The 24337-nt window shown below is 46.2% G+C and overlaps 1 protein-coding gene across 5 annotated transcripts; it reads left to right on the forward strand.

Moving 5' to 3' along the window:
• Window positions 1-23457, forward strand: AMMECR1L (AMMECR1 like). 5 transcript variants are annotated; one of them, XR_002339479.1, is made up of 9 exons: window positions 1-935; window positions 2450-2559; window positions 9776-11217; window positions 11336-11780; window positions 14854-14964; window positions 15268-15434; window positions 16184-16274; window positions 18103-18199; window positions 19875-23457. XR_002339479.1 is itself a non-coding variant. In XM_021076490.1 (9 exons), the coding sequence occupies exons 4-9, from the start codon at window positions 11374-11376 to the stop codon at window positions 19984-19986; spliced, it is 933 nt and encodes a 310-aa protein (XP_020932149.1). In that variant the 5' UTR covers window positions 399-935; window positions 2450-2559; window positions 9776-11217; window positions 11336-11373; the 3' UTR covers window positions 19987-23457. The 5 variants fall into 5 exon arrangements, 4 of the variants coding, with proteins under 4 accessions (XP_020932149.1, XP_020932150.1, XP_020932151.1 ...); XM_021076490.1 differs by having other exon boundaries at window positions 399-935; window positions 15268-15382; XM_021076491.1 differs by having other exon boundaries at window positions 399-935; window positions 9776-10071; window positions 15268-15382.

Consider the following 24337-nt stretch of genomic DNA (forward strand, 5'->3'; position numbering starts at 1 on the left):
TGGAACTCCTTCTCAAAAGCCTGGCCGGATCCGATGGGTCTGCTGAATATAAGGCTGCTCCGAGCTACCCCTTCCTGGCTGCCTTCGAAGGCTTCGACTAGGTGGGGTGAAGCGACGCGAGCCTAACTGCTCCGGGAAAGCCGTGGGCGGCTGAGTGTTGGGCGGGAAAGGGCGGAGCGGCGAGGCTGGGCATCCCGGCTGCATCCCAAGCCGGTACCTGGGCCGCGTCACGGACAATGCCGCCGGCCCGGGCCGCACTACAATTCCCGACGCGCTCTGCGCTCGCTCGCAGAAGCCAAGGCAGCCCGGCCTGCACTGCGCCGACCGGCCTCACAGCCGGGAGCTTCGCTCCGCAGGCTCAGCGACCCGAGGGGTCCGACCCACCGGCCTCCTCCTGCCCCTCACCTCCCACCCGTCTTTATTTCAACCGCCTAGGCTTCTACCCCAAGAGTGGAAAGCAGCCTCCTAATTCAACCCGTGGAGTCGACTCCAGCCAATAATGTGCGCGAAGCTAGGCCACGTGACAGCAGCGGGGTGGTGCTCCAGAGGCTCTCCGATCTCTATGGTTTTGGCGACTAGCTAGAGGGCGTGTGGTCCACTGGAGGACTACCTACATTCTTCCTCCATTACCTCACTGCCTCCGGTGGCTGCTGGGATACCGGAAGACTCGGGTCCCGGCTCGGCTCAGTCCTCCAGCTGCCCGGGGAATACCTCTAGCAGTTCTTCCCTGCCGCCACCGCCGCCCCGCCGCTTCCTCCTCCGCCCGCCCCCGCCGGCCTTCTTCGCCCCGCCCCGTCCGCGCCGCGCGTCCGGCCCGTCTGCGGCCCGCTTCTCTCGCGAGCCCCCACCCAGGCGCATGGCTCCATGAAGCAGGAGGAGGAGGCAGAGCGCGAGAGGTCCCGTCTGCCCCGGCTGCGCCTGGGCCAGGAGAAAAGGTGGGAAAGTCGGTCCGCGCCGCGCCCTCCTCCCCCGTCCCCGCCAGGCCGTCCTCCCAGGGGCTGCCGCCGTGCGTGTCGGGCCTCCTCACCCCGAGGCGACCGGAGGGGCCGGCGAGTGGGTCCCCGGGGTTCGGGGTTCGGGTCCCGGGGCAGCATGGGGGAGGGGCTCTGGGGGCGGTGAAAGGAGGCGGCAGGGCGGGGCCTGCGGGCCGCGTGTGCGGGCGGGGAGCTAGTGGGTCGGAAGGCGTGCTGGGGAGGGGGTGAGTGGATGCCCCTGCCCCGGGCCGCGAGGCGAGGCCAGGCGAGGCTCCAGCTCCTTTCTGCACTCCCTCCAGGAAACAGTGGCGGGTCGTGTAAAGTTTGGTGGTCTCCGGCGCCGCCTGGCGGCCCTCGCCCACCGTCCCGCCGCCCCGCCGCCCCCTCCCCCGCCCGGCGTCTGGATTCCACCCCCGCGGCTCTGCCCTCTAAACCCTACCCGTCGCCTGGTCGTCCCCCTACTCCTCCCAGAGCCCCGCGCTCTCCCCTTCCACCTCCTTTCTTACCTTTCACCTTTTTATCTGCCTGCTTTGCACCTCCCGTCGCTGGCCTCTCTTTTCCCCGCTGTATCTCTTCCTTGCTGAACTCTGTTTTACAAGCACGCTTTCGTCTCTTCTTCCCTTTTTTTCCAACTCCACCCTCATTCTGTCTTTCCTTATGTACCCATAGTCCTCATTTCCATTATTTCTCCACCTGGCACTCTGGGTTTTATGCCTCCCTCCTTCCCAGGCTGTGGGTTTTGCCCTTCACTTCTTGCCCTCCTCCATTCCCTGTCCTGATGTGAACTCCTCACTTTGCCACACGCCCTCACCCAGATCCCTCTGGGCCTATCCCCTTTCACTGCCCTCTCCTTGGACAGAGTGGGTGGGGCCTGGAGTCTCCTGTTTACATCTTTGGGAAAAACTCAATTCTCTACTCCTGGCGGGTGGAGAGAGTTGGTGAAGAGATTGTAAAAGAGATTTGTGCAAGCCTCAGAGTAAAGATGGGTGGCTTTTACCAACAGTTATCCTCCCCACCTGGGATAACAAGATGGCCTGTCCTCAGGACCCTGGCATGCTGTCCAATAATCCTTCGGCACCATCTTTGCAGAGGATATGGCAGTATGTTTGTATTCTGAAACCAGTGGAGAATCTTGAAGTGGTATATCTTAGCCTGGGAGCAAGTTTTTATCTAAATTAGTGGTGGAGGAAGTTTTAATGTCTGTCTCATGTTTGGTTTCAATTAAATCTTTGATACTCATTGTCCTCCCTTCTTGGTGATGATGCCAAGGATGAGGTGATATAATGTATGGGACTGCCGTTGCTGCCTTATATTTAGATTTTGAAATGTTTTGAATTAAGGAAAGCCTGTTCCTTAGTTGTTTTTTTTTTTCCCCTAGAAATTGCTCTGTTGAGTTGTAGTTTTTTCAGAAACCATCCCTTACCTTGGCACTGCCTTGATTTTGTTCATTCACTGTACCTACATTTCCATCTTAGGTACAGGAAGAAGGAATGGAATCGGAAGGAAGAAAATTCATTTCAGAGACAAAATAGCTCCCCTCCTCTGTTATAGCTGTTCCCCTGGCAATACAAACTTTCAGCTTTAAGTGAGTATTACCTTGGACATACTTAGACTAGAATTTTGTTGCCCTTTTAAAATTAAAAAAAAAAAAAAAATTTTTTTTTTTTGTTTTAGGCTGGTGCTAGGACTTCAGGATGTAGGTTTACTTTGTTCACTTCTATTTTTCTACTTCTTGAGAGGGGGTCCTAATGTTGATGAATTGCCTTCCACTTGCTCTCTTTTAAAATACTTTGAATATGTAAAGACACATTTATTTTCCACAATCTCATTAGAGTGACCTAGATGGTGGTGTGGCATTATCCGTAACCTTTATGTACATAAAGTCTGCCTCCCGCCCCTTCCCAATTATTCATTTTTTAAAGTCAAAGAGGGAACTCAGGAGTTCCCGTCGTGGCACAGTGGTTAACGAATCCGACTAGGAACCATGAGGTTGTGGGTTCGGTCCCTGCCCTTGCTCAGTGGGTTAACGATCCGGCGTTGCCGTGAGCTGTGGTGTAGGTTGCAGACGCGGCTCGGATCCCGAGTTGCTCTGGCTCTGGCGTAGGCCGGTGGCTACAGCTCCGATTCAACCCCTAGCCTGGGAACCTCCATATGCCGCGGGAGCGGCCCAAGAAATAGCAACAACAACAACAACAACAACAAGACAAAAGACAAAAAAAAAAGAGCATAATAACTCAGAGGTTAATGTAGTTCCTATCAAGGTCAATTACTGAGTGTCTTCCATATGGTTATAATCTTCAGGGAATTTTGGAACATTTTGCCCTAAATCTGCTAGGGTGATACTATTTTCTTGAAAATAATTAGAGTTTTATATGTAAACAAAGTTCTGGAAAAATTTTTATTACTCTTGAATTTCTTGGAGGTTTTTTTGTGTTTTTTTATAATGATTTTTATTTTTTCCATTATAGCTGGTTTACACCCTGGAGTTTATTAGTAATGGTATGCAGACATTTCTAAGAGAATTTTTGAGTGCTTCCCATCTCATGGAGACTCACAGTCCCTCTGTGAGGAAGGCAGGGAACAAATATTTTCATTTTGCAAATGAAAGAAACGAGGCCCAGAAAGACCTGGCTCACTGCCATAGCTCATAGTAAAGGAAGGGGATCTAAAAAGAAAACAAAACTTCTGACTCTTGATATTCAAAGTTTGGCTTAAGCTAACTTGACATGGAAGTGTGTAGTTCTGTGTATTTTTGTAAATCTATAAAAAAAAGGATTATACAGGTAGATCTGGTATTTTTAGAGGAGATATTTTTACACAGGAAATGTTTTGGATTGTTTGTGTGTGTGATGGGCTTTCAGAAACATAGAAGTGATTATTTGAAATGATTACCAGAATGTTTGTGGTCTCTTCATCTGAGTGTTTTTTGGAATAGTTCCATAAGTAGGCCAGAATTATAGCTCAGGTGCCATTTCACTAATCACATAATTATTAAATTGAATTTCAGTTCAACTCTTTGTCACAGAGGAAACAGTATCCTGTTCCTTCTGTATGAAGCTTGGTTTGAATAGACATCTGGACACTAAATAATAATAACAGGATGCAAAGACTTCTTTTCTTTTTGCCTTTTTCCTACCTCCCAAATCCCTTTTCTTTGTTAGAAGTTCATGCCCCTCAGTAGGCTGTGTTGAGGTTTGTCTTTTTTTTTTTTGTCTTTTTGTCTTTTCTGGGGCCACACCCATGGCATATGGAGGTTCCCAGGCTAGGGGTCCAATCAGAGCTGTAGCCACCGGCCTACACCAGAGCCACAGCAACGCAGGATCTGAGCCGCGTCTGTGACCCACACCACAGCTCATGGCAACACCGGATCCTTAACCCCCTGAGCGAGGCCAGGGATTGAACCTGCAACCGCATGGTTCCTAGTTGGATTCTTTTCTGCTGCGCCACAACAAGTACTCCTTGAGGTTTGTCTTTGAGTTGAATCAAGATTTCACCCCCACAACTCCAGGCTTTTCTAGGTATTTCAGTCCAGTTGTTGGAACTCTTAACTACTTGGACTCAATAGTTCTGTTAGTACTCAATATATATCAAGATTTCTGCAATAATAGCATATCTAGCAAGTTGACTTTTTTTTTTTTTTGGTGCATAGGTATAAGTTTCAAAAAAGACCCCGACAGAACAGAACTGCGCACACCTCTCAGCCCAATATTCCTTATTTTCTGGCATCTCACAATGAATAGTGGGTGATTTATTCGAAGCATGGCTCTCCAAAGTGCAAAAGTATCAAGTTCGTTAGAATAATAACCCTATATGAGTAATATGATCTACTATCCACATGGTAGTTCTTTATTATGACGATGTTTATCCCTCCAGAAATCGTGAGAGCTCAGAGCTCTGTAATTTTTAAAACCAACTTTTATCGGTAGAGGTAGACATAGTATTAGTACTAGCAGATGCTTTAATAAATGGTAGTTCTGTGTTAAAGAACTGCTAAGGTGCTTTTCATGTTGTACTCATTGAATGCTCACAAATGAGCCTCTGTGGTAGCAGGAGTCCAAGTCTGCAGAAGTGTGACAGCCTGCCTGAGCTGGCATAGCCAGTACCTGTTAAGTTAGATTTGGAGTTGAGCCCGGGCTCTGCCCTCTGAAGATGGGGCTGCTCTGGGAAGGCATCATCTAGTCATTTTCAGTGGACCTAGGAGCCCTGGAAGGGACTGCCAGTGAGGGAGGCGGGTACTCCTGCCCAGCCAACCTCTTCAGTCAGGGTGACCTCACATCCTCTGCTCCATACTGGTCTCTACCTTGTTTATAAATATCAGGAATCTATGAGATTATATTAATTCCTGAAATCATAAATTGCCCTCCAGGCAAATAATGCTCCAGTGGGTAGCTCTTAAAGTGCCCTGTCATCCAAAAAAAAATATATATATATATAAATATATATATATATATATATATATATATATATATATATATATATTCTCAAGTGCGGTTTAGAAGTTGGGTATGGCCTTGGGAGGAAAGCTGTGCGCAACCTAAAGTTAAATAGCCCCCAAGGCCAAATCCAGGACTGACTAGTGACTGTGTTTTAGCAAAGAAGACAGCTACCAGCCTAAACCAAGAAGTTAGTGTAGGAGATATTTGACCTGTCTTTTAGAATGAATTGTCCACCTTGACTATCCATATTGCTCTGAATTAAGCTGTCCCTTGGTGTGAGCTGAGCAGAGTTGACAGTGTCGATAAGAACAAATAGTTGTAATTCAGTCACCTTCAGACATACTCAACAGTCAGCACCTCATGTGGAACCCGGTGTCTGAAGGTCAGGTAGTGCCATAAATACTGCTTTCTTTAAAAAAGTCTATTAACTTAAATGAAATTACCAGGAGATTTGTAGATAAGACTGGTGGTGTATATATCATATATAGAGCACCTTTTGAAAAGGAAAAACACAAAAGTAACCAGGGAGTTACTGTTGTGGCTCAGCAGAAGTGATTCTGATTAGTATCCGTGAGGATGCGGGTTCAATCCTTGGCCTCCCTCAGGAGGATCTGGCATTGCCATGAGCTGTGGTGTAGGTCACAGACGCAGTTTAGTTCCCAGCATTGCTGTGGCTGTGGCATAAGCTGGCAGCTGCAGCTCCGATTCAACCCTTGAGAACTAACACACATATGCCAAGTTCGGCCCTAAAAAGCAAAAAAAAAAAAAAAAAAATGCAACCAGGAGGAGTTGAGTGGTGATTGGAATTTAAGTGGCTTTGTGAGCCACCTGGCCCAGATCAACAATGCACTGCTCCAATGCCTGTTTTGTGGACCGTGTTGAAGGGCAGGACCTTGAGTGCTGCCTGTCAGGTGAAGAGTGTGGTGACTCGAGAGCAACTTCATATGACACTTGCTAGGTTAGGAGATCTTACCTGGTAAAACAGTGATTCCTGTTTTTTCCTCCAGCTTTTTGTGGAGGTATTGTCTCCATATGGTGGAAATCCAGTTTTAACTAGTCCATTCTCTTTGTTCTAAAGGAAACAGACAGTAGGAAAAGGAGAGCACTACTGTTGGTCCTTAAAGTGGCCCTCAGGTTAAGCTTACAGCTTCATTTGGAAGCATCCTAGTGATATATGAGTTTTTACCTAATTCCAACTATTTCAGATGAACCAACTTCATAGTAGTAACCATTCAGTTACTCCTACTATGATAAAAGTATCATTGCTGGCAGTTTGTATGAGGTTTTGGGGAAGGGGGAAAACAAATGCACGTAGTTCTAGAAACGGCAGAACATGTCATTGGGGTATTTGTTTTTAGCTGGTCAGACAGCAGCTTAGTCTTTGGTATTGAAACGCTGTTATTCTGGGAGATCCTACACTACACCTCAGAAGCCAAGCTGTTGAAGAAACGAGTATGTCTTTGATCACTGTAGGACAGTCCTGGGAGCTGAGTCTGGGACATTTAGTTGTGGGAAGACGCCCACATAGTTGGAGTTTGAGTTAGCAGAGCCTCACACCTAAAGAGAAACCTGATGAACTTGATAGATAGTGGTTGATTTTGTAAATAAAAGTGCATACTACCAATACCTTCACAGTCTTTACTGTAGTTCACTTAATATTTGCCTCCTGCTGACGTATAGTAATATATTGGTCCCCTTAAACGAACATTAAAGGGAGTTCCCGTCATGGCTCAGTGGTTAACTGAGCGTGGGCCAGCAGCAGCTACAGCTCCAATTAGACCCCTAGCCTGGGAACCTCCATATGCTGCGGGAGCAGCCCTAGAAAAAGCAAAAAGACAAAAAAAAAAAAAAAAAAAGAGAGAGAGAGCATTAAATAATAGAGTAGGAGGAGGGGAGATGGCTTGAGAAGTACAGTTGATATAAGATTGGCCCTGTGTCGAAAATTGTTCAAGTTGGCTATTAGGTTCATTATATTATTTTACTTTATGTCTGAAGTTTTCTGTGTTTTAAATTCATGGAACAGAAATTCCCGTTGTGGCTTAGCGGTTAAAGAATCTGACTAGGAAACATGAGGTTGCGGGTTCGCTCCCTGGCCTTGCTCAATGGATTGAGGATCTGGTGTTGCCATGAGCTGTGGTGTAGGTCACAGACGCGGCTCGGATCTGGTGTTGCTGTGGCTGTGGCGTAGGCCAGCGGCTACAGCTCTGATTAGACCCCTAGCCTGGGAACCTCCATATGCCCTGGGAGTGGCCCTAGAAAAGATAAAAAGACCAAGAATAAATAAATAAATCATGAAACAAATTTTTAAAGAAATGCCTTCTAAAGTATTTCTGATGCAGAAAGTCCCTAACTCTCCCTTGGGTCACTAATTGAGAACATCAATTGAATTCTTTGCTTAGTAGCCTCCAGAGAAAGCTTGGGCTGGTTCTACTGATTACAAATCACAGTTATGGAGGGTGTGGGGAGATTGTTAGCTGTAGTCTCTTGGTGAAAGTTGTGATCATGCCCCCTTCAGGTACAGTCGGCGATTGTACGTGATGTGTGGGCAGAATTTTCCTTTGGTGATTGTACGTGGTGTGTAGGCAGAATCTTCCTGGCCTTGAGTTCACCTGCCTTGGCATGGTTTCAAAAGCCCTTCTGTTTCTCTCTTGTAGGATGTTTCACCAGGCAGGTAGCTGAGAACACCTGTGTTACCACTAGCTCATGACATTTTGTTCTTTCTTCAGGTGTGTTTTGGCGTAAGGAGAATGAGGAAGAATCTCCTTTTTTAACCTGTTTCACACCTTTTTGCTGCTTTGAATTTTGAAACTCTCTGGAGGCAAAGCCTCAGGGCCCTGTTCATGCTGTTAAAACTCTGGCTCTTGAGAGATGGTCCTTCTGCTTCATTCCATGAGTGTCCTAAACCCCCTGCCCACAGTTATATACAAGGTGGAAAGTCGACTCAGAGGGCAGTGACATCTCTTGTGGACTCAAATGACATGACATGGCAGGGGTCCTGATAATTGTCAGAGTGATGGTGGAGATACAGACGTTGGGCTGAGGGTTTTTTGGTTTGTTTTTGCTTTTTAGGACTGCACATGCAGCATGTGGAAGTTCCCAGGCGGGGGGTGGAATTGGGGCTACAGCTGCCAGCCTACACCACAGCCACAGCAATGCAAGATCTGAGCCACATCTGCAACCTACACCACAGCTCATGGCAATGCCGGATCCTTAACCCACTGATGGAGGCTAGGGATGGAATCCTCATCTTCATGGATCCTAGTTGGGTTCATTACTGCTGAGCCACAACAGGAACTCCTTGGGCTTAGGTTTCGACTTTTTTTTTTTTTTTTTTTTCCCTACTCCAGTTTCTTGGCAAGATTTTTCAAACTATTAAGTTAGTTTTTAGTTTACCCTTGATTTGGTTTTTTGTTTATTGTTTTGGGAGGTTCGTTTGTTTGTTGGCCCTGCCCAAGGCATGTGTAAGTTGCCAGGCCAAGGATCGAACCCAAGCCACAGCAGCAACCTGATGCTGAATCTTTAACCCACCCACTTTGCTGATTTTTTTCTCATGCCATTAGGAAAGGCAGTGGATCCAGTGGCTATTGGTAGGCCTCATTCTTCCATGGGGCTTAGGGTGGGGAGATCCAGGCCTTTGAGTCTGACAGATGTGGTCCACATCCTGACTCTGTTTTAGTGACAGTTTGGCTTTGGGCAGATTGTCTTGCTTATTAAATCTTAGGTTTCTCCTTTGTCGAATGATGGTAACATCATTTATTTTGCTGAGTGGTTTTGAGGATTCAGTAAAATCCTGTTTAAGGAGCACCTGTTCAGTGCGCTAAGCCCTGAGTGCATGGCGAAATCCTGACCTTCAGGGAGTTTCCATCCTCGTGGAAACAGTCAAACAAGAGCCCAGATGATACAATCAGCTTATGTTATGCTAGACACTGTATTGAAGCCTTTTACATGTATTAACCTCAGTTCTCCTGACAGCCCCATGAGGCAGTCAGTACTGCTGTTTATTCCCATTTTGAGGGAACTGAGGCATAGAGAGGCTAATCCCGGAGGAATCGGGATTTGAACCCGGGCATTTGGTCCTTCGGGCAGCAGTTTTCTTTTCTTTTCTTTTCTTTTTTTTTTTTTTAGCTTTTTAGTGCCACACCTGTGGCATAGGGAGGTTCCCAGGCTAGGGGTTTAATTGGATCTCTACCTGCTGGCCTACACCAGAGCTCACTGCAGTGCTGGATCCTTAACCTGCTGAGCGAGGCCAGGGATCAAACCCACAACTTCATGGTTCCTAGTCGGATTTAATTTCCGCTGTGCCACGATGGGAACTCCCTTCAGGCAGCATTTTTAACCAAGACATTCTGCTCCCTCTTTTAACAGTCTAAACAAGACAGTGACCTCCGCGCTCAGAAACAATCTAGTCATTGGAAGTTTTACTGCATCAAGTGCATAAAGCTTTCTCAAAAAGAAGCCCCTGTTTCAAGCCAGACGTTGAAGCTTGCAAGCTGTTATCCTCTGCTCGAGACAACTTTCATCTTCTGAAGAATTGCCCTAGATTTAGAAATGTGTATTTTGTTAGGGATCAGCATATATCAAGAACATAAGCAATATTTGAAATTTTTGTATCAACCTGAAGTGACAGGTTGTTTTTGTAGAAACAGTGCCATTGCAAATGGGTACATAAATATCTAATTTGATTTAAAAGGTTGTAGAATTTACGGACAAAATACCATATTGTAGAGCAAGTGCCTAAAAAGGCAATTATGTGCTACATGTTCAAAACACAGGGAAAATTTTAGGAATTATATATTCATCTGAGTGGGGGGCTAAAACTAACATGTAATGACTTGAGAAAAACCGAAGTATACTTTTCTCAAGTCAGCAGGATTTTACAAACTTTGATATTGACATTGAAATAACTAGAATCTGTTTTCCTGATCCTGTTGATTACTGACACAGACAAAAGAAAGGATCTTGGTCTTGTTACAGCTGTATTATCTTTACCTTAGGCTTTTTAAAGAAAAAGAATTTAGTGAAAAAAGATTCCTTCCTCCAGTTCACATCATCAGATGGGACCCTTTGGTTTCCTGGCACATGTGACACCACATTTTGTTAGGCTGATGGCTTTGCCTCTGTCTGCCTTCCTATGACAGGGCAGAAATGGCTACCTCACAAAAGGACTGTGAAGCTTGGGTCATTTGTGTGAATAAAGGTTTCTACCAGGTTGTAGCTTTTTTTGAATGGGGTCTTGAAGGTATAGAAGTGTAGAAACTGGAGTGAGGTCAGAGGAGAACCAAAGAAGATGAGTCAGGCTGTAAACATGAGCTGTGAAGATGGAAAGGTGGGAGGGGAGCCTTGTGTTTGAAAGCAGCTGCTGCCTTTCATCGTCCCAGAGATCTGGGGCTAAAATTACACAGATAGGTTGAGGTTAGTGACGAGGAGAATGTGGAAAGGATGTGGTTAACAAGAAAAAGCAGGAACGTTCCTGTGGGGTTCTTTAAAAATAGGATGGTTCAATTTGGAGCCTCTAAAAAGGTAGAGGAAGCATCCTGATGAAGAGTCTTGACAGGTCAAGCGCAGTTTTCCAGTCACTCCTGAAATGTCCCCATTCAGCTTCACGCTGGCTGCTACTCCATCCTTATGCCCTGAGAGTCCTGGGCAAGAGGGAGCTGCTTGTTCCCTGCCTTCAGCCATGATGATCATAACCTTATGGAAAATTAAAAATAGTTGCCCTTTAGGAAAAGGTTAGGTGTCCCTGGTCTGGAATTCAGGGTCTCTTCTAGCCCATTGGTCTACGACCCTTTGTGACCAGTGTGACCTGGGTAAGAAAGAATTTGATGGCTCCTACCCTCTCTGTGTAGACCCCTTCCTCTTTGATTTTTGTGTTCTCCTCCTGACTAACCATTTGAATGAATGCCTGCCTGTTCTCTCTTGGGTTAGGGTTCTGCAGCATTCCGGACCTCAGGCACTGAATCAGGATGGGAAAAAGACGTTGTGTTCCTCCACTCGAGCCCAAGCTGGCAGCAGGCTGTTGTGGGGTCAAGAAGCCTAAGTTATCTGGAAGTGGAACGCACAGTCACGGAAACCAGTCCACAACTGTCCCCGGCTCTAGTTCAGGACCTCTTCAAAACCACCAGCATGTGGACGGCAGCAGTGGTCGGGAGAATGTGTCGGACTTAACTCTGGGACCTGGAAACTCTCCCATCACACGAATGAATCCCGCATCGGGAGCGCTGAGCCCTCTCCCCCGGCCCAATGGAACTGCCAATACCACCAAGAATCTGGTGGTGACTGCAGAGATGTGCTGCTACTGCTTTGACGTCCTTTACTGTCACCTCTATGGCTTCCCACAGCCACGACTTCCTAGATTCACCAATGACCCCTAGTGAGTAAATGAGTCCTGTGGGGGAACAATGAGAAAGGCAAGCTAGCTTCTTGAAAGAGGCTCCTGCTTCTAAAATGCTTCAACATGATTTGGGCAAAAGGTAGTGGGACCAGGATGGTGAAAAAAGTCCGGACGTTATCTAGACCATTCCCCAGGTTTAGTAATAGGACGGTTAGCTCAGCTGTGTTTGAAGGCGTTATTGTCCTGTTGTTCATGTTCTGGGAATAAGGAGGGTTTGGTTCTTGGTCTTTGTTGGTTCCTGTGGCAGTAGGCGGGTCATTTACCTTCTCAGGTGGAGAAGCCACAGCATCACACCACTGTGGACCCAGGCACTGTTGAAGTCCAGGTCAATTGCCAGGGCCTAAGGGCTAGGCTGGAGACTAGGGGCTCATTTAGTGGGAGCTGGGATGCTTTTAACATGGTCCCCTCACTTTGTTCCTTGTCAGTCCTATGTGGCTGCTGGCACCCAATCAAGAAGGTCAGAATTTGCTGTTTTTATTTATTTATTTATTTGTTTGTTTGTTTGTCTTTTGTTGTTGTTGTTGTTGCTGTCTCTTGGGCTGCTTCCGCGGCATATGGAGGTTCCCAGGCTAGGGGCTGAATCGGAGCTGTAGCCACCGGCCTACGCCAGAGCCACAGCAACGCGGGATCCGAGCCGCGTCTGCGACCTACACCACAGCTCACGGCAACGCCGGATCGTCAACCCACTGAGCAAGGGCAGGGACCGAACCTGCGACCTCATGGTTCCTAGTCGGATTCGTTAACCACTGCGCCACGACGGGAACTCCTTTATTTTATTTTTTTGTCTTTTTGCCTTTTCTTGGGCCGCTCCCTCGGCATATGGAGGTTCCCAGGCTAGGGGTCGAATCGGAGCTATAGCCGCTGGCCTAAACCACAGCCACAGCAACACAGGATCCGAGCTGCGTCTGCAACGTACACCACAGCTCACACTCACATCGATGCTGGATCCTTAACCCACTGAGTGAGGCCAGGGACCAAACCCGAAACCTCATGGTTCCTAGTCGGATTCGTTAACCACTGTGCCACAACGAGAACTCCACTTTGCTGTTTTTAGTTCAAGACTGTTATTTGTCCCAGGTCCCCTCAAGGTATCCATAACTTAAATAAGAGATGTATGTAAAGAACAAAGTCAAGTGAAGAAACTCAGGCCAGTGTTTTCTTTCTCAGAATTGGAAGCAGCTTTGAGCTGGCTTTAAAGAGTCCTGCTGCTTTTTAATTTTTTTAGGATGTACTTTAATAGCATTCACAGACTGGTCATTCATTCTCCACTGTTCGCTCCATGCTGAGGTGGGCACAGGTCCTCTGGGCAGGGAAGGGAGGGGAAGTGAAGAAAAAGTCCTCGCTTCCTGAAGACTTGTTGAGTTGGCAGATGACATGACCACACACAAAAGCCAAATAGTTTGTGTGGCATGCTGTCTCGGCAGAGGTAGAGGGGAAGTTGCTCCTGTGATTGTGTCAGAGGACGGGAAATGTAGGGGGAAACGTGTTGACTTTTTAGGGAAGTATTGCCAAGGGACACATCCTGAGTAGGTGAGAGTCAGAACCTTGATCTGAGTGGGATCGAGTTGTGTCCCTTACAGGAGAGGACACGGGTTTGGAAGAGTAGGTGGTAGTTGCAGCATTGTAGGGTGTGGAGACAGTAGAATTCTTGAAGGATTTTTTTAGTAGGTTTTGGTATGTTAACTTGGCTAGTGCTGGTCAGGTGTTTTACTGGAAGGAAAAGATGGGTGGGTGGGATATGCTGCTTTGTAGTAATGATCAAGGAAGTTAGATAACTTTAAAAACTTATAAGTTGCTTTTTGGAAGTATTAACTCAAGGATCTAAGAGGTAGGGGCATAGGGATGTAAAGGAATTTCAGGAAGAGGGGACAGCTCTGTAACCTCTTTCTAAGAAAGTCTGTTACCGTTGATCTGAGCATAATGAAGCATGACTCTAGCCTAGAAAGTAGTGACTTCTGGGAGTTCCCGTCGTGGCGCAGTGGTTAACGAATCCGACTAGGAACCATGAGGTTGCGGGTTCGGTCCCTGCCCTTGCTCAGTGGGTTAACGATCCGGCGTTGCCATGAGCTGTGGTGTAGGTTGCAGACGCGGCTCGGATCCCGCGTTGCTGTGGCTCTGGCGTAGGCCGGCGGCTACAGCTCCGATTCGACCCCTAGCCTGGGAACCTCCATATGCCGCGGGAGCGGCCCAAGAAATAGCAACAATAACAACAACAAAAAGACAAAAGACAAAAAAAAAAAGAAAGTGGTGACTTCTACAAAGAGTAAGCTTTCTTCTTCTTTTTTTTTTTTTTTTTTTTTTTTTTTAAGGCCGTACTTGTGGCATATGAGTTCCATGCTAGGGGTTGAAGCTAGGGCTTGAATCGGAGCTGCAGCTGCTGGCCTATGCCAGAGCCAGAGCAGCAGGGGGATCAGAGCCGTGTCTGTGACCCATACCACAGCTAGTGGCAAGTCCGGCTCCTTTAATCCACTAAGCAAGGCCAGGGATCGAACCCTCATCCTTGTGGATACTAGTCAGATTCTTAACCTGCTGAGCAACAAGGGGAACTCCTGCTAAGAGTAAGCTTTCTTGAGGAGACTTTTTTTTTCCCCTGGACATTTATGAGCAGGAGAGGCAGAAAGAATGATGGGAACAATGTGGGTTGCAGGGAATGCTTTCAGATAAGGGGGAGCAGGTGGGCAGGCCCAGCATGTCTTCATGAAGGATGGAAGTGGGGAACACAGACACATAAAAAGAGAGTTAAGAAGAGAGAGCCATGGAATACTAGAGGAAGAAAAAGTTGGGCAGAGGAAGAAGAAAACAGCATGCCCCCCGTGGGGGTCAGAGTGAAGTCCCCCTGTGAGCAGAGACTGTGGGCCAGGCTACAGAGCCTCTCTTCCCGTGCCTTGCAGCGATTCCCTCCCTGTTCCCACCCAGGGCTGCATGGCTCCCAGAGGCCGAGAGCCTTTCCAACAGCCGGCATCAGAACACAGGCCTTTCGGGGAAGAGATGAACAGAGATAGAGTCAGGCTTTTCTTCTTCTCCATGATTGATTTTTGCTTTGCTCTTTCAGTCCCCTCTTTGTGACATGGAAGACAGGGCGGGACAAACGGCTTCGTGGCTGCATTGGGACCTTCTCAGCCATGAATCTTCATTCAGGACTCAGGGAATACACGCTAACCAGGTAACAACACCACACATCAGATTTGTAGATACTTGGCCAAAACTGAAAACAATTGCCCAACTATTTCTTCTGAGTGATAGTTTGAGCGCTGTCTTTTTGATAATCAGAAAGTGTGGGGGCTTTGATCTGGTGAGTCACTTACCGGTTCAGGTATACACAGCTAATAGCGTAAAGTTGTTTTTAGCATGTTAGTGCTGAGTGATGATAGATGTTTTTTTCAGTAGCTCACGATTAATGTTTGGGCAAGTGCTGTTGGCTCCCAACTCCAGAGCAGCCTCACTTATGTTTTCTGTCCCCCTCCAGTGCACTTAAGGACAGCCGATTTCCCCCCCTGACCCGAGAGGAGCTGCCTAAACTATTCTGCTCTGTCTCCCTCCTTACTAACTTTGAGGATGCCAGTGATTACCTGGACTGGGAGGTGAGAACAGCCGCATTTGGAACTCTGCATCTCTCGTTGCATTTGGGTTCGGGTTAGTACATGGTAATGTATCTCCTTCATTGAGAGAGGGTATGAGAATGTGAAAGCTGAGGTCAGAAGTGATTGTAGGCAACTCGTGTGACAGAAAAGGTGCTTTGATATATAAGAAGAAGAGTTGTAAAGGCTTTCTTCTCCCATTTTTCCCAGTCTGCTCTGTTCCACATCCTTCTGCCATGTCTAGTAAGGAATAATAATGGGGATAAAGGAGAACATTCCTGATCCTTCTTGGTTAGCCCTTGAATAAAAGTTGTTACCAGAAGCTATATGTGAAGAGTCATGAACCCAGATCAAAACCCTACAGCATGTTGGAGTTAAGGATCTGGCACTGTCACTGCAGTGGTTTAGGTCACTGCTGTGGTGCAGGTTCACTCCCTGCCCTGGAAACTTCCATATGCCATGAGCACAGCCTAAAAAAAAAAAAACCCCAAACCCCTGTGGCATGTTCTTTTAATGGGGTAGAGCAAAGGTAGACTAGTCCACGTTATTGGATAAGCTCCTGAGAGAATGTATTTCTCTAACCTTCATGCTCTCAGAGAGGTGGCTGCTCAGAGATGCTCACTTTCCCTCAAGCTGCAGATTCTTTGGTTTCAATGCCTGAGAGGCATGAAAAGCAAGCGGGCCCCACTTTTTTCTCAGACCTGGGTCAAGCTGGTCAGGGGACAGTGTCAATTTATACAAGATGATTGAAGGTCCATTAAAGTAAGTAAATGCCATTTATTGGTTGTGGGGTTTTTTTTGTAGGTAGGGGTCCATGGGATTCGAATTGAATTCGTCAATGAGAAAGGCGTCAAACGTACAGCTACATATTTACCTGAGGTTGCGAAGGAACAAGGTGAGTTGGACAAATGGCATTTCCATGAACGATACTATTTATGGTGTTGCAAAGTAAAGGTCAGGAAAGTGGAGTGTGTTGCCTCTAAGCCCTTTCTTCCTCCCCATATCTATTAGTTTCTTACAGAATGAGAACAAATTCCCCAAAAGATATAGTACTATTTCCTGGTCCCTAAAACCATAGTGGTAATTGTAGGAAAATTCCAGCAATCAGCTTGACCACATTATAGAGTTCATTGTAAAGGGGAGTTCCCCACATTAGTTTTGAACTTTATGTTTTTTTTGTTTTTTTGTGTGTGTTTTTTTTTTTTGTGCTATTTTTAAGGGCCTCACCAGTGGCATGTGGAGGTTCTCAGGCTAGGGGTTGAATTGGAGCTGCAGCTGCTGGCCTACACCACTGCTACAGAACACCAGATCCTTAACCCACTGAGCAAGGCCAGGTATCAAACCTGCATCCTCATGGATCCTAGTCAGGTTTGTTACCTCTGAGCCACGATGGGAACTCCTGGCTATGAATTTTTTTTTTTTTTTTTTTTTTTTTTTGTCTTTTTGTCTTTTTGTCTTTTGTTGTTGTTGTTTGTTGTTGTTGTTGCTATCTCTTGGGCCGCTTCCGCGGCATATGGAGGTTCCCAGGCTAGGGGTTGAATCGGAGCTGTAGCCACCGGCCTACGCCAGAGCCACAGCAACGCGGGATCCGAGCCGCGTCTGCAACCTACACCACAGCTCACGGCAACGCCAGATCGTTAACCCACTGAGCAAGGGCAGGGACCGAACCCGCAACCTCATGGTTCCTGGTCGGATTCGTTAACCACTGCGCCATGACGGGAACTCCCCTGGCTATGAATTTTTAAACTGTTATAACTGGGAAAATGCAAAACGTAATCGCACCTATTTCTTTTTAAAGAACTCAGTAGTTACCCAGTTTTTATACTGGGACATTAAAGGCAGGAAGTGGGTTAGGCAGAGTTTCTCTTTAAAGAATATTTAGAAGAATACCTTAAAATGCTGCTTGGGCGTTTACGTATTTGTTGGGTGTAAACCTGGAATAAAGAAAAATACCCACAGTAATTATATGGAGAGGGATTACCTTGTTAGTAACTTTTCAGCAGCAGGGATGTGGCATAAAAAGGAAGCTTTTTAGCCACCTCTTTGAGATCATAAATCTGACATTTTCTGTATAAGGAGGCACACCAGGAGTATTTTCTAATAGTGAGATGTGGTGATAACTTCAGTAAATCAAGGTATTTTTGCCTTTTGAAAATGGAAAATTAAAAAATCAGGGTACCTATTACAGTAATTTGAGGGGTTCTCTTTGGTTTTCAATTGACATATTTGGCTTTATCTGTTGAAAATGTTCAAGAACAACAGCAGTAAATGTCTGAACAACGTTCCCATCCTTCCCAAAGAAATAGCTTCCTTCCCACTGTCAGTTCTCTGTAGTAGACTGCGACTCGTAGAAATCATTGGAGTGAAGGATTACAAGCTGCAGACTTGGAATCCTCTCTTCTCCTAGAATAGCCCTACTTATAGCCTAGGCCAAAAGGCTGGGACCCTGTTTGTTCTGGATAATTATACTGGCATCATCTCTGACAGGAAAGACTCGGATGCAGGGAGCCTGGGGCCAGTCACTAAAGCTGTGTTGGCTCTCATCTCCCATCTCAGATTCTCCTCAGCCTGCCAGTGAGGCAGCCGGGGCTCCAGGCATATGGGGCAGGGCCCAGACTTTCTCTGCCCCAGCCAACCTGGCTGCTTCTCTTCTGCCCCCGCGTTAGAGTGCGTCCCATTCTTGTGTCACCGTGCGCTGACCTCCGTGTGCCTCTCCTCCTCAGACTGGGATCAGATCCAGACGATAGACTCCTTGCTCAGGAAAGGTGGCTTTAAGGCTCCAATTACTAGTGAATTCAGAAAAACCATCAAACTCACCAGGTAAGCCACTGTCTCATTTTCCTTGCCATTCTAATTTAGTTTGGGTTGGAGATGGAGTATACTTTTGATGAAAAGGAGAAGAAAAAAATTTTCTCTGCTAATATCTCTAAACCAAAGAAGTGCGGGTGAGGTTAAGCTCTGAGGAAGCAGGGGCAGCAAAAGCAGAGACCACCCCCAGCATTCTGGGTGTGTCCACAGCTGAACTCATAGCACAGTGGGAGCAGAGTAGCCACTGAGCCAGACCCACTTGGGAGGCTGAGCGGGAAGACTGAAAGCAGATGGGAATGCTCTCAGGACAGAGGTCCAGGGGCAGTTGGCATCACATGCAGTCAGGTGGCGTGTTGATGGAAGAGTCAGAAAATGCCTTTTACAGAATTACAAGGAAACACCTGTCTACAGCAGATACTTCCATGGGGAGGCTGCTTGGTGTAGTAAATGAGCGTGGGCTGGGTTCTCAATCTCAATCCCAGCTCCACCACTTCCTGGCTGTGTGGCCTGGGCCATGTATTCCGCCCCTCTGAGTGGAAAAAAATTCTTGCCTGAAGAGGTAAATGATGACACTTTGGGGTTGTTTTGGGTGTGGTAAGGTCATGTATGAAGAAGTTCTACTCCAGGGCCAGGCAAAATCTCGGTGGTCAGTAGATGTCTGTTCTCTTCCCGTCCCTATTGAAATCAGAAGCACTGAGAGGCTTAACTTCTGTGGGCCTGTTGGCCTCCTCATCTGTAAAATGCTGAATAATCATATAGTAATCTCACAGGTCTATTTGGAAGAGAACCCAGTGTTTTTGAAATGCTTTGGATTCCAAAAGAGAAAAAAAAAAAAAAAACTTCAAATACAAAGCATTATTATCATTATTATTATAATTTATTTGAACAGCCATTTCCCTGTCAAAATTCAGGAATAATCACCTTGCAGTGGAGGAGTGATTACAGTGGGAAAGAGATGGCTCTGGGTAAGGATTGTCACACCCAGCTCCTGTGGTCTGTAGTAGGCTCCATAGGTTTGTAACACCCCATGCTTCGCATCCTGACTCATGGCTCTTTCCAGAGCAAAGCCAAAGTGCTATGGATTCTGTTCTGATGACCCTGTGGTATGATACAGCATATTCATCTGGGAAGTGAGACCCTATATATAGCCCCAGGAAGTTTTAACCTGCTTCATCAGAATTTGACCCAGAATTAGGTATCTGTGCCCCTTTTAGTTATAAATAACTTGTTCATTGCTTTTCTTCAAGTTGAGGTTGCATTTCTGTCAAATTTACCACATTTTAGCCTGAAAGTAGATAGGCATTTTACACTGGGCATTGGTACAATGATCTTCCAATCTGCCACCCATGTAATTTGACCTTGAAATTTTTCATCCAAACACCCTAGTAGTAGCAGATTGCTTAAGAGCAGCCTGATGATAAGCAGCCTGATGATAAGTGTTTAAAGGTGGGATGTGCAGAAACCACATTCTCAGGGGTGAATTGTGATTGTGCTTTTTCATCTTGTTCATTTGTAATAACAACACTGTTTTCTTGTGCTGTCTTTCATTTTCTGTAAGTAAGGTTGCTCTCGGTCTTCCATTTTATTCTTTCAAAATGTGGAGTAAGCTTTCTTTGGTTTTCTCTGCTGCGTGACTACAAATGAGGTGTTCAGGGTTCCTAATAGCCTTTCCTGTTTCCTTATACAGGTACCGAAGTGAGAAGGTGACAATCAGTTATGCAGAGTATATTGCTTCTCGACAGCACTGTTTCCAGAATGGCACTCTTCATGCCCCGCCCCTCTACAATCATTACTCCTGACACACGGCTGCATGACCAGTCCCACCCCCCTGTGGCCACCAATGGCTATGACATCATTGGAGCAGATGCCTCCTCTTCCTGGTCCAGTTACTTCTATTACTGCACCATTTTATGATGCTAGCTTCCGTTGCCAAGTCTGCCTCCAGCTGACTGAGGAGGGGGGGCGGGGTTATACTGAATGAAACAGAACTTGAGGGGCCCAAGCCTTATCTCAGCCTTTCCTCAATATGGGGTTCCGTTGGATTGGGGCTCCTCCATGACTAGTGAGAATTCCGTGTGGGTTCAGAAGACCTTGGCACGTGGGTGCTGCAGGTGATTTGCTGCCTGTGTGTTGGCCACACAGTGGAAGCTGGAATTGATTGATGAAGGCTTACCCCACACACACCCCTGCAGCCTCCCCAGATCAAGTAGGTGTACTCCCCTGGCAGTCTGGGCAACGGAGACCAACAAGAAACATTTTTAGGTTGTTTTAAATTCCTTTTTTTAAACTTCCAGTTTATTGCGTACCAAGAGTTGATCACAACCTCCATGCTTCATAAGTGGATGCCACGTTAGGGTGGAAGGTGGGCGCCATGAGTCCTTTGAGGCTCCTGGACAGAGACCTACATCAAGATCGGAAGCCCTTTGGATGGCATTGCAGATCTCATTGCTCAATTAGCCACGAAGGTTTTAATTTTCATCCCACTGTCAGTTGGATGTTCTGGCACTCTTCCTGCTCTGAGTCTCCTGGCGTTGAGCAGAGCTCTGTGGTGTAGCCTGCCGAGGAAGGACTGGGATGCCCGCCGGAGGTCCTGACAGCGTCACTGCCTGCAGTGTCGGAGAGAGACCTCCTCCTTACCCCCCCGGCTACCTCACTCCTCTGCCGGTAGCAGTGCCTCTAGCTGGATCTAGGTTCTCAGAGGGCAGAGATGTTCAAGCAAGCACTCGGGTTGGGCTCTAGAATGACACGTCTAGGAGAGAATGGATGGTCTCCAAGCTGTTTTTCTTTTCAGGCAAACATCCTGAAGGACCTTCAAGCAGAGGGTTTCCTTTTCCTAGTTTGCCTGTAGAAGTGGGAAACGTGTTGCAGTTTTAGTCTTTAGGGACTTTAGAACAAAGCTGTATGATTAAACAAGGTGAGTCTTTGTCTTGCCTAACATGCTGGGAATCTTCATCCCACCGTGGCAGTTCCAGATAGTTCATGTTATTCTGGGTCATTCATGTTTTCATGTGGCATATTTCCCTTTTCCATTGTTGCTGATTCCAAATAGCTGTCAGCAAATTTCTCCTCCCTCTTTCTGTTCTTCACTTACATGGTGGCAAAGGTCATAGAAATTGGGGACTTGGAGATACTTTAAAACATTGTCACAGAGGCACTGCTGAGATGATTCACAGGAAGAGGTGGCCAGTGGGAAGAAAGGACCCTAAGGGTGATGCACTGGTTTTCAACAACATGTTTAGAGAACTCTTGAAGTGGGTTGGGTGTCAACCCAGTGAACATGATGTTTTGTTTTAATTTATTCTTAATGTTTATGTGGTATTGGTGTGGCTTTCCAAAATGGGCAAATAGTCAAGTCAAAGGATCTTTGGAGTTTTCTTTTGCCAGGAGTGGGGGAGAGGAGCAGGGACACAGTCTAAAGAACAACACAGGTGCTGGTCTAGACCTAGCTGTCTTCATTTCTCGAAGTGGTGGGTTAAGGATGGACAGGTGTGTTTGGTGCCAGCCTCTGCTGTGGTGAGAATGCGGGATGTGCCAGGGAAATGTGGGCTGACCGCGGACACACAGGCCCGGCTGCAGTACCACCTGGCTGCTGTGCTGAGCCCTCAGGTCCCTCACAGTATTAACGGAAACAGGCTTCTGAAGATGAAGGGATTGTTCTGTGATTTCCTGCTGCTGAGAATAATAAATGTCTTGTTACAAACAAATGTCATGACAGTTACTCTTAGGTGCCATGGATTGATGTCAGGGTGGCCAGCTCTGGGCTACACCACCCACCTCCAGTTTGTACAACAGTGTTGATATATAGGGCTACACTCATTAATGTTCAAGTCTTCTGTGTTGAAAGTTGTGTTTAATTTCTAAAGTTTAAAAAAAGCAAAAAAAATGGTGCTAAACTTTCACCCCTGAGCACGCTCAGTGAGACTGGTCATGCAAGCATTTACAGTGCCATGCTCTTTCAAGCCTATCTTGTAGAAATGTTGCCCTATTTGTCTTCCCCAATGTATAGTATGTTTTTTATTTTATTGAGGGTCAGGTAGGATACCTGCCATTTAAGAAAATGAACAGAAAATTTTAAAACCCAGGAAATGGGGAAAAAAAAATCAGTGCACAAGAATCGGGCTTGTTAAGCCCAGCACCACACTGAAGTGGGCTCGGTGGTTTTTGGAGTGAAGAAGCCTTACTCCCTGCACATTCCCTCATGCTCCCATCCAAGTCCAGCAATGGAGATGGAGATGCTCGGGTTCCTCTTGGCTTGGCAAGGGGACTCAGGAGTCGACCAAGGAAAACTCTTGGGCCCCATGAGGAATGGCACTTTCAGTGTCTGTCCTGAATGGAGCCTAGTCAGGAAGTAGTCTGGAAGTGTACGGTCATGGTCACCTCATGAAGATGTATGGCAGGTGGCTCTCAGGAAAAATACTAAGTCTGGATCATCCATGTGGCAGCTTTGCATAGGGAGATGACAGCTCCGAACTGGAACTTTACTGCCTTCCACGCGCTTGACCAAAGCAGTGATGAGGGTGGCCAATACATGTGGTATGAGTGGTAGGTTTAAAGAGAAAGGGGTGTTTTCTGCTGGCGTTTCCTTTGTCCTTGGGCTGCTCAAGCTGAACAGTAGGTAACCACTGTTTTCAAGGAACCAGCCTACCTTGGCTGGTTTGGTTCGGAGTCCGTTTCATCCCTAGCTGTGAGTGCCTTTTGGTCTGGAACGTTGGCTTGTCTCATGATACCCACAGCTAGGACATTCTCTCTGTAATTTCAAATTGTCTTTGTTTTACATTAACTAAAAGAGAATGTCTGATCACTAGAGTTTGTTGGTGTTGGTTTCCACTGTGAGGTTCTTAAACTTTTTCGCTTCATAATACTAAAGCAACACATGTTAGATACCCTTTCAACAAGAAAGGTTTGTAGTTGAGACATTACATATATTTTATTGTTTATAAGAAAAATCATCTATACAGGAGTCCTGGGTGTTAATTTTAATATTTGCACAAGATCTGTTTTCCATGATGTGTTAACACCTACAATTTCACTAACTGTTGATGTTATTTTCTATTGAGATTCTGGAGCCTAGGGAGCTATATGTTCTTTTTGTTTGTTTTCATTCTTATTTCCCTGAAGCAAGAGACTTTGTATGGCCTTCAGTGCAAAGACTTCAGACCAATTCTTTGTATTACACTTGGTTGCCTCTTGGCTATATAACTTCTGAGTGCAAATCATTGAACTCTTTAACAAAAGTATTGTAGAGAATAAATCATAATGGGTAAAAAGTGGTCTTTGTCTTGCCTCTTTTTTTTTTTTTTGAATAGCAGTTAATAGTCATTTTATTTTGGACAGCCAACTAGATAGTATTTATTCAGCCTGCATACTCTTTGTGGTGTTGATGATCCCTAATAACCTTATACTCTTGTTGGTAGCAATGCCACTGTTTTTTTTTTAGAGCCAAGTTTTCTTGGCATAAACCTAAGGTTTATGAACCCTTTTTAAAAAAACTTTTTTCGGAGTTCCCGTCGTGGCACAGTGGTTAACGAATCCGACTAGGAACCATGAGGTTGCGGGTTCGGTCTCTGCCCTTGCTCAGTGGGTTGAGGATCCGGCGTTGCCGTGAGCTGTGGTGTAGGTTGCAGATGCGGCTCGGATCCCGCGTTGCTGTGGCTCTGGCGTAGGCCGGTGGCTACAGCTCCGATTAGACCCCTAGCCGGGGAACCTCCATGTGCCACGGGAGCGGCCCAAAGAAATAGCAAAAAAAACAAAAAACAAAAAAACTTTTTTCCCCTAGGAAAAAAGTTCGTAGTTGTCATTAAGTTTTCCAATAACACAGAACTTGCCCAGAAAGCTACAACCTGAAGAGGGAGTAGGGGGGCAATGCTCAAATTTAACATAACATTTGATGAGGTTAATTAACCCAAACAGAGACTTTGGGACATGGGTGTGGTCTGACCTAGAGGAAAACATTGCTCGATTTTGGATGGCCCAGAAAGGATGAGGTTTGGAGAAAATGACAAGGAATGATTTTTCAAACTTTACATTCACGTGTTGATATTGTTAGTCTTTGGTTTAAATTTTTATTTGCAAGTATGTAAAATTTTTAAGATACCAGTTCTGAGGCCCTTACAGTTGGCAAGAGGTTTATATGGTCAGGGTTAGATGATA

Source organism: Sus scrofa, chromosome 15 (assembly GCF_000003025.6).
Source record: "Sus scrofa isolate TJ Tabasco breed Duroc chromosome 15, Sscrofa11.1, whole genome shotgun sequence".
NCBI classification, from domain to species: Eukaryota; Metazoa; Chordata; class Mammalia; order Artiodactyla; family Suidae; genus Sus; species Sus scrofa.